The sequence below is a fragment of the Tachyglossus aculeatus genome, chromosome Y4 (assembly GCF_015852505.1).
Source record: "Tachyglossus aculeatus isolate mTacAcu1 chromosome Y4, mTacAcu1.pri, whole genome shotgun sequence".
NCBI lineage: Eukaryota > Metazoa > Chordata > Mammalia > Monotremata > Tachyglossidae > Tachyglossus > Tachyglossus aculeatus.
Window position 1 is genome coordinate 1,258,761 of NC_052096.1, and position 9,938 is coordinate 1,268,698.

At 56.6% G+C, this 9,938-nt stretch overlaps 1 protein-coding gene across 1 annotated transcript; it reads left to right on the plus strand.

Annotated features, from left to right (window-relative positions):
* Window positions 1–217: 217 nt before the first annotated feature.
* Window positions 218–9,070, plus strand: GTF2H4 (general transcription factor IIH subunit 4). The gene is made up of 14 exons (XM_038768612.1): window positions 218–308; window positions 1,914–2,056; window positions 2,190–2,294; window positions 3,149–3,280; window positions 3,834–3,930; window positions 4,069–4,157; window positions 4,242–4,353; window positions 4,769–4,837; window positions 4,935–5,018; window positions 5,096–5,228; window positions 5,336–5,466; window positions 6,234–6,281; window positions 6,423–6,501; window positions 8,662–9,070. The coding sequence occupies exons 1-14, from the start codon at window positions 288–290 to the stop codon at window positions 8,832–8,834; spliced, it is 1,416 nt and encodes a 471-aa protein (XP_038624540.1). The 5' UTR covers window positions 218–287; the 3' UTR covers window positions 8,835–9,070.
* Window positions 9,071–9,938: the final 868 nt, after the last annotated feature.

The window sequence follows — 9,938 nt, forward strand, 5'->3', positions numbered from 1 at the left end:
TGTAGGCCAAAAGAAAGCGTCTAGGGACCGATGTTCCCGTCCACACGTTTCCACCCGACCCGTATGTGCCGGCGCGCCCGCGCCCCGCCCGCCGCGGTGCCTTCTGGGAGTTGTAGTCCAGGCGCGAAAGGGGCGCCGCGGCGGGCGGACTCCGTTTCCCGGGGTGCCTTGCGGCGGGGCGGTGCGCCGCCCATTTCCTTCCCCTCGCGCCCTGGGCGCCGGGCTTCTGGTGGCTCCGCGTTGTCGTTGTTGTCCCCCGGATCCGGGCGTCTTCGGGGGCCCCGGCGATGGCGGCGCGGGACCCGGGGGTGAGCGACCGCAGGAGGCCACTGGGAAAGAATAATCATCACACTTCCACTCGGGTTCAGTCGTATTTATTGAGCGCCTACTGGGTGCAGAGCACTGGACTAAGCGCTGGGGAAGTCCAAGTTGGCCACATCTAGAGTCGGTCCCTACCCAACAGCGGGCTCACGGTCTAGAAGGGGGAGACAGACAACAAAACCAAACATACCAACAAAATAAAATAAATAGAACAGATAGGTACAAGTAAGATAAATACGCCCCAAGCACTGTGCTAAACGCTGGGGAAGGGGGACGGGGGGCCCCCCGTGCAGCCGGATCGGACCCAATCCCTGATCTTAGGAGGCCTTCCCAGATTGAGCCCCCCGCCTTACCTCCTTCCCTTCCCCACAGCACCTGTATATATGTATATATGTTGGTATGTATTTATTACTCTATTTTATATGTACATATTTATTCCATTTATTTTATTTTGTTATTATGTTTAGTTTTGTTGTCTGTCTCCCCCTTCTAGACTGTGAGCCCACTGTTGGGTAGGCACTGCCTCTATGTGTTGCCAACTTGGACTTCCCAAGCGCTTAGTGCAGTGCTCTGCACACAGTAAGCGCTCAGTAAATACGATTGATTGATTGATTGCCCCGCAAGGGGCTCATGGCCTTAGGGGAGGGAGAACCGGAATTTTACCCCTACTTTGCAGGTGAGGAAATTGAGGCGCAAGGAAGTGACTTGCCAAAGGCTTCACAGCAGGCAAGGCGGTGTCAGTCAGGGCTGTTTATTGAGCGCCTCCTGCTCAATGAGAAGCAGCAGGGCTCAGTGGAAAAGAGCACGGGCTTGGGAGTCAGAGGTCATGGGTTCAAATCCCGGCTCTGCCAATTGTCAGCTGGGTGGCTTTGGGCAAGTCTCGTAACTTCTCTGGGCCTCAGTTCCCTCATCTGGAAAATGGGGATGAAGACTGTGAGCCCCCCGTGGGACAACCTGATTGCCTTGTAACCTCCCCAGTGCTTAGAACAGAGCTTTGCACATAGTAAGAGCTTAATAAATGCCATTGTTATTATTATTATTATTACTGAGTGGACAGTAAACTCGTTGGGGGCAAGGAACGTGTCTACCAAGTCGGTTGTATTGGACCCTCCCAAGCGTTTAATACAGCTCTGTACCCAGTAAGAGCTCAATAAATAGCAACGATTGATTACATTCACTCCGTTCTCTCCCTTCTAGACTGTGAGCCCGTTGTTAATAATAACAGGGGGAGACTGACATGAAAATAGATTAGGGGAAGGAGGTGGTGAGGTGCGGGGGCATCTCTGCAGCCCACTCCCCTGAAGCCGAGAAGCAGCATGGCTCAGTGGAAAGAGCCCGGGCTCGGAAGTCAGAGGTTATGGGTTCTAATCCCGGTTCCGCCGCTTGTCAGCTGGGTGACTTTGGGCAAGTCCCTTCACATCCCTGTGCCTCAGTTCTCTCACCTGTAAAATAGGGATTGAGATGTGAGCCCCATGTGGGACAACCTGATCACCTTGAACCCCCCCAGTGCTTAGAATAGTGCTTTGCACATAGTAAGCGCTTAACAGATACCATCCTTGTAAGCCCCTGCATCCATCCGTGCCCCTCCACAGGCGATGGAGAGCGGCCCCCTGCAGACGGGGCTGCACCGGGGGAAGCTGCAGTGCCGCAACCTGCAGGAGTTCCTGGGGGGCCTGAGCCCCGGGATCCTGGACCGGCTCTACGGACACCCCGCCACCTGCCTCGCCGTCTTCCGGTGAGCCCCGTCCCACACGGCGCCGGTTGCTGGGGGGCGGGAGTCGGGGAGACCCGGCCCTCCCCCAGCAGGGGCAGGTGCGGCGGAGGTGGGGGGGACGGGCGGCAGCACTACTGACCCCACTCCCCCGCAGGGAGCTCCCGTCCCTGGCCAAAAACTGGGTCATGCGAATGTTATTCCTGGAGCAGCCGCTGCCCCAGGCCGCCGTGGCTCTGTGGGTGAAGAAGGAGTTCAGCAAGTGAGTCTCCCCACCCCCAGTCTGCCCCTGGCCCTCCCCCACCCCCAAAGTCTCCCTCCATCAGCATCCCAGACTTCCAAAGCCCACTGCAACCCAGCCTTCTGCATACCAAGTGGTGATGAGGGTAGTGATGCGGCATTTACTATATATCAGACACTGTACTGAGCGCTGGGGTAGATACAAACTCATCACGTAGCCCGTGACCCACAAGGGGTTCCCAGGATCAGATCTGGGGGGGTTCTCGGGAGGGGATGAGTCCGGGCTGGTGTTGTGCCTCTATTTGTGTTCTTGGGGCGGGCCTGCGTTCTTTCTGAGCCGCTCCCCTGCCTCCCTCCAGTCAATCAGCCAGCCACTGATTGACCACTTTACTGCATGCCGGACACTGTACTACGTGCCTGGGAGCGAACGAGACAATGTAGGTGGTAGAAACGCTCCCTGCTCACAATGAGCTTACCTTCAGCAGAAGACACAGCCCCGGCCACGGGGCTGGGGGTCTAAGAGGGAGGGAGAGGCACCTTCTCCCAAGTCTCCAGCCGAGGAAACGGGCCCAGAGAGGGGAAGTGGCTTGGCCAAGGTCACTCAGGGGGAAGGCCGGGACTAAAACCGGACCTCCTGGCTCTGAGACCGTGGGCCCTCCTGACCCCTGGGTGCCCAGGTCCAGCCCCCAGGATCACCGTGCTGCTGCCCAGGTTGGTCTCTAGACTGTAAGCTCATCAGTAGATCCTAAGCTCCTTGTGGGCAGGGACTATGTCCGTTTATTTTTACATTGTCCTCTCCCAAGAGCTTAGTACAGTGCTCTGTCCACAGTGAGTGCTCAATAAATGCAATCGAATGAATGGTTGAATGAATTTCAGAGCTCAGGAGGAGAGCACGGGCCTGCTGAGCCGCCTCCGCCTCTGGCACACGCAGCAGCTCCCCGGCGGCCTCCAGGGCTTCATCCTGAACCCCATCTTCCGCCAGAACCTGCGCGTCGCCCTCCTGGGTGGGTATGTGACCCCTCGCCCCCCGAGCCAGCCTCCTCCCCGCCTCCCGACCTCCATACCCCAGGACGACCCTCTAATCCACACTTCGATAGGTCGGGTTTAGCACGCCGTGCACAGAGCACTGGCCTGGGAAGGGCGTGGGAGAGTAGACGCGATCCCTGCCCGCCAGGAGTTTACGGTCTAGAGGGGGAGATGAAGTGACAGCCGGGGGAAGTGGCAGAGTCGAGGGGTCTGGACAGTAGGGAACCCTGGGAGGGCCTTTGGGTTGGCCGCTCCACCAGTTGGGCAGGGGCAGGGCAAGGACGGGGAGGGGGCCAGCGGGGATTGGACAGAGGGGAGGAACCTGGAGGATTGGGAAAGGGGAGGGATCCGTGGTAAGGCGCTGCTGGCGGAGGATTGGGTGGGGAGAGAGGATGAGGGCGGGGGGAGTCCTCAGGCCTTGTCCTGTCAGGCCTGTGAACCCTACCAGCCCAGTTCTGCGACCCCCGAGGCGGGCCCCGCGACCCCCCGAACTGGGCCCCGTCACTCTCTGAGCCGGACCCCGTGACCCCCGCAGGGGCCAAGCTTGGTCAGACGACACAAGCCAGCTGGGCCCAGACAAACACGCCAGGGACGTCCCGTCGCTGGACAAGTACGCCGAGGAGCGGTGGGAGGTGAGATCCGGCTCCCGCTCTCCCCGCTCCCACACCGGGCCCTAGTGTCAAAGGTCGGCCTGCGCTCCCCCCACCTCCCACAGAACGCGGGGCTCCCATCCCCGGGACTGGACCCAGGCATCCCCGTCCGCCTCGCAGGTCATCCTGCACTTCATGGTCGGATCCCCCAGTGCCGCCGTCAGCCAAGACCTGGCCCAGCTCCTCAGCCAGGCCGGGCTCATGAAGAGGTCAGTCGGGCAGCCGGAGGGAGGGCGGGCATGGGGGCGGGGGCCCGGAGGCGTGTGGTGACCGCACCCTCCCCGTGTCCCCAGCTCAGAGCCCGGGGACCCCCCATGCATCACCTCCGCTGGCTTCCAGTTCCTGCTGCTGGACACCCCTGCCCAGCTCTGGTACTTCATGCTGCAGTACCTGCAGACCGCCCAGGTAATGATAGTATTTGTTAAGTGCTTACTATGTGCAAAGCACTGTTCTAAGTGCTGGGCACCCCCGCCTCAGGCCCCCCATCCCCGGCCCGCAACCCCGGCTCTGCTCTGGTACTTCATGCTGCAGGACCTGCCTCCTCAGGGGCATCCCACCCAGCCCCACCCTAGCACGGCTCTCTCCCTCTGACCACCAACTTGCCCCCTTCCTCCAACCGCCAGCACTCCCCCCAGGGCCTCTCTCCCTCTGCTGATTGCTGACCACCCTGTGCCTCTCCCCTTTCCTTTTCCTCTCGTGATCCTCCTTGGCCTCTCTCTGTCTGTCTCTGTCTCCCTGTTTCCCTGTGGCTGCCCGCGGTGGGTGGAGCGGAGTGGCTGAGGGAGTCTCCCACCGGCCGGCCTGGGCTTTCTCCCCACAGACCCGTGGCATGGACCTGGTCGAGATTCTGTCCTTCCTCTTCCAGCTCAGCTTCTCCACCCTGGGCAAGGTTTGCACGGGCTGGGGGTGGCGGGAGGCCGGGGGCCGGCCGAGAGGGGTGGGCTGAGCCGCGGCCGCCGGACCTGACCGGTGCCACCCCCCGCCAGGACTACTCGGTGGAGGGGATGAGTGACTCCCTGCTCAGCTTCCTCCAGCATCTGCGGGAGTTTGGCCTGGTCTTCCAGAGGAAGGTAGGCCGGGGGCGGGCGGTGGGGGTGGTCTCTGCGGGAGCCGGGGTCCTCTGACCCTGTCCCCGTCTCCCCCCCAGAGGAAGTCCCGCCGGTACTACCCGACCCGTCTGGCCATCAACCTGTCGTCGGGTGTGTCCGGGGCAACGGGCACTGCCCACCAGCCTGGCTTTATTGTCGTGGAGACCAACTACCGACTGTATGCCTACACCGGTGAGGCTGGGGGCAGCCTGGTGGGCCCCGGGGAGGGAAGGAGGTGTGGGGGAGCCCTGGGGGTGCAGGGAGGGACTAGGCTGACGGGGCCCGTGTGCCCCGGGCAGAGTCAGAGCTGCAGATCGCCCTGATCGCCCTGTTCTCGGAGATGCTGTACCGCTTCCCCAACATGGTGGTGGCCCAGGTGACCCGGGAGAGCGTGCAGCAGGCCATCGCCAGCGGCATCACCGCCCAGCAGGTGCCCGGGGGGCGGCAGGCCAGGGTGGGGGTGGCAGTCTGACTCCAGGGGGAGGCGGAACCGGGGCTGGGGGCCAGGACTACGGAGTGGGTGGTGGAGACTGACGAATGGGATTGGTGGGACTGGGGATGTTGGGGGTGGTGAGACGGGGGTGCTGGGGCAGTGGGATCAGGGAAGCAGCGTGGCTCGGTGAAAGGAGCCCGGGCTTTGGAGTCAGAGTCGTGGGTTCAAATCCCGGCTCCGCCACTTGTCAGCTGTGTGACTTTGGGCAAGTCACTTGGATTAGAGGTCATGGGATTAGAACCCATGACCTCTGACTCCCAAGCCCGTGTTCTTTCCATTAAGCCATGCTGCTTCTCAAATTTATTAAGGTCCTCCCATGAGTTGAGCACAGAAGCAAAAGCTAGGGTCCACCTGCCCTTTGGGGGGCTTATGATAATAATAGTAATAATAATAATGATGGCATTTGTTAAGCGCTTACTTTGTGCAAAGCACTGTTCTAAGCGCTGGAGAGGTTACAAGGTGATCAGATTGTCCCACCTGGGACTCACAGTCTTAATCCCCATTTTACAGATGAGGGAACTGAGGCCCAGAGAAGTGAAGTGACTGGCCCAAGGTCACACAGCTGACAATTGGCAGAGCTGGGATTTGAACCCATGACCTCTGACTCCCAAGCCCGGGCTCTTTCCATTGAGCCACGCTGCTTGGCTGCGGAGGCAGGCTCCCTAAGATCCCCCCAACCTTGATGTCATTCTGTCTCCCCCAAGATCATACACTTCCTGAGGACGCGGGCCCATCCAGTGATGCTGAAACAGGTCTGGGGGCTGGGGGTTGGGAGAGTCGGGGGCGAAGGGTTTAGGGGTGGGTGGAGGTGAGAGTTGGCGGGGGGCGGTGTCAAGGGGTCTGAGGTCTCACGTTCTCCTCACCCAATCTTCTCCCCCCCCACCCCCCACAAGAACCCCGTGCTGCCCCCCACCATCACCGACCAGATCCGGCTGTGGGAGCTGGAGAGGGACCGCCTGCGGTTCTCAGAGGGTGAGTGTCACGCCACATCCCTGCCCACAACGAGCTTACAGTCTAGAAGGGGAGACAGACATTTTCATGTAAATAAATTACAGTGGGGGCACTTGCTCCCCAAGGCAGGAAGAACTAGTCCTGTATATATGTATATATGTTTGTACATATTTATTACTCTATTTATTTATTTATTTTACTTGTACATATCTATTCTATTTATTTTGTTAGTATGTTTGGTTTTGTTCTCTGTCTCCCCCTTTTAGACTGTGAGCCCACTATTGGGTAGGGACTGTCTCTATATGTTGCCAACTTGTACTTTCCAAGCACTTAGTACAGTGCTCTGCACACAGTAAGCGCTCAATAAATACGATTGATGATGATAACTAGTCAACCAGATCAATCCATAACATTTATCGACCAGCTCCTGATGGGGGTGGGAGATGCGGCGGGGACCGAGGTTCGATCTTCCCAGACTGAGCCTCCTCCTTCCTTTCCCCCTCCTCCCCCTCCCCATCCCCTCTGCCTTACCTCCTTCCCCTCCCCACAGCACCTGTACATATGCATATAAGTTTGTACATATTTATTACTCTATTTTATTTGTATATATTCTATTTATTTTATTTTGTTAATATGTTTTGTTTTGTTGTCTGTCTCCCCCTTCTAGACTGTGAGCCCACTGTTGGGTAGGAACCGTCTGTATATGTTGCCAACTTGTACTTCCCAAGCGCTTAGTACAGTGCTCTGCACACAGTAAACACTCAATAAATACGATTGAATGAATGAATGAATGACCACCTGTTGTGTGCCCAGCAGTGTGCTGAGCGCTTGGGAAAGAGTAATTAATAATAGCTATGGTATTGTTAGGGGCTTACTATGTGCCAAGCCCCGTTTTAAGTGCTGCGTTAGATAGAAGGTTATCAGTTTGGACACAGTAGTCTCTGACCCTCATGGGGCTCACGGAGTAGAATTTAATCCCCGTTTTACAGGCGAGGAAACTGAGGCCCGAGAAGGGAAGTGACGTATCCGTGGTCACACAGCAGCCAAGTGGCAGAGCTGGGATTAGAACCCAGGTCCTCTGACACCCAGGCCCGGGCTCTTTCAACTAGGCCATGCTGCTTCTCCCTCAGTGGTATTGATTTAGGGCCGGCTGGGTGCAGAGCACTGCACTTGGAAGAGCACAGTGGAGTGTGGGCAGGAAATGGGTCTGTTTATTGTTGTATTGAACTCTCCCAAGCACTTAGTATAGTGCTCTGCACACATTAAGCGTTCCGTAGATACGATGGAATGATTGAATGAACATGCTCCCTCCCCACAAGGAGCTTACATTGTGTGACTTTGGGCAAGTCCCTTAACTTCTCTGTGCCTCAGTTACCTCATCTGGGGAAGCAGGCACTAAAATTGCAGGTGGGAAGAGTATAAAGTTCTGTACCTAAGTACCCAGAATTCCCTGCAACATGCTAGTCTTTAAATTATTTACATATTTTAAAATTATATAAGTCATTTGTAGTAATGTCTCTCTCCCCATGCTCGCCATCCCAGACTGTAAGCTCACTGTGCGCAGGGAACGCATTCATTCATTCATTCATTCAATCGTATTTATTGAGCGCTTACTGTGTGCAGCGCACTGTACTAAGCGCTTGGGAAGTACAAGTTGGCAACATCTAGAGACGGTCCCTACCCCACAGCGGGCTCACAGTCTAGAAGGGGGAGACAGACAGCAAAACATATGAACAAAGTAAACAGAATAGTAAATATGTATAAGTAAAATAGAGTAATAAATACGTACAAACATATATACAGGTGCTGTGGGGAGGGGAAGGAGGTAAGGCCAGGGGGATGGAGAGGAGGAGAGAAACTGCCAACTCCATTGAATTAGACTCTCCTGAGCACGTGGTACAGTGTTCTGCCCCCAGGTAGCACTCAATAAGTACCACTGATTGATTCATTCATTAATTCAGTAATACTTATTGAGTGCTTACTGTGTGCACAACATTGTACTAAGCGCTTGGGAAGTATTACAAACTGCAGTTTGGTCTGCATCCGGGCATCGGGGAAGGGCGACTCGACCCCTGGGGTCCTCTTTGGGGGTAGTGGGAGGGATAGTGCTGGGGTGTTACCGCTTGCCAATGTGTGTGTCCTGTTCTGTCCTCCCCTCCACCACGGTTCTGGGGGACCCAGGAGTCCTGTACAACCAGTTCCTGAGCCAGGTGGACTTTGAGCTGCTGCTGTCCCACGCCCGGGAGCTGGGCGTCCTGGTCTTCGAAAACCCTGCCAAGCGGCTTATCGTGGTCACCCCGGCCGGCCACGGCGACGTCAAGCGCTTCTGGAAGCGGCAGAAGAACAGCTCCTGAGGGGGCTGGGAGATGCGGCGGGGACCGAGGCTCGATCTTCCCTAGGCCTCAGGAACGGACATCAGGGGGGCCACGGCGCCGAGGGGCGGGAGCTGGGAGCGATTGGAGTTGGGATACACCAACTCGGGCGGACGGCCGTCCCCTCCTCACCTCCCCGGCAGACGCTGGTTGGCGCTCTTCCCTCAGGACTCTGGAAATTTTTTCAGGTTTTTTTTTTAAATCTTCAATAAAGTTGTGAGAATCAATGCGGTTGGGTATCAATCGGGCCATTAGAGGAGATCGCTCATTGCCTCCAAATCTCTGGTCTGTGTCCCACTATGTCCTTCTCCTGAGTCTCTTTCTTCTGTCTCTGTGCCTTCCTTCCTCCCCCCTCAGTCTTTTTCTCCTCTGTTTCTTCCTTCTCTGTCCCTCCTCTGTCTCCCTCCCTCCTCAGTCTCCCTCCAGTCTGTCTCTTCTGTCTGCCTCCTCAGTCTCTCAGTCCCTTCTCTGGCTCTTCCTATTCTGTACCTCCCTCTTCAGTTTTTCCCTCTGTCTCTCCCTTTTCTGTCTGTCTCTTTTGTCTTCCCTCTTCAGTCTCTCCCACTCTCCCTTCTGCTCTCGGTCTTTCTCCCTCTATCTTTTCACCGCTCTTATTCTGTCTACCTCCTCTCCTCTCCCTATTATGATTATTATATAAAACACTACATGTCAAGCATTGTTCCAAGAACTGGAGTGATACAAATTAATCAGATCAGACAGTCCCTGTCCCACATGGGGCTCATAGGCTAAGGAGGGAGAGCAGACCTTGCATACCCCACTTACATGCAAAAATTGAGGCACAGAGAAGGTAAGTGATTTGCCCCAGGTCACGTAGCAGACAAGTGTCCGAGGTAGGATTAGAACCCAGGTGTGGGCTCCTTCCACTAGGCCATGCTGCTCTTCTAGCTCTGCCCCTCCTATTCTGTCTCCCTTCTTTACTGTATCTCTTCCTCCATCTCTCCAATTCTGTCTCCTCTCTCCTTTATCTTTCCCTTTCTATCTCCCCTTCTCTCTTCTTTATCTCTTCCTCTATCTCCTGTCCCTGCCTTTCTCCCTCTTCTCTGTCTCCTTCCTTTATCTCTTCCA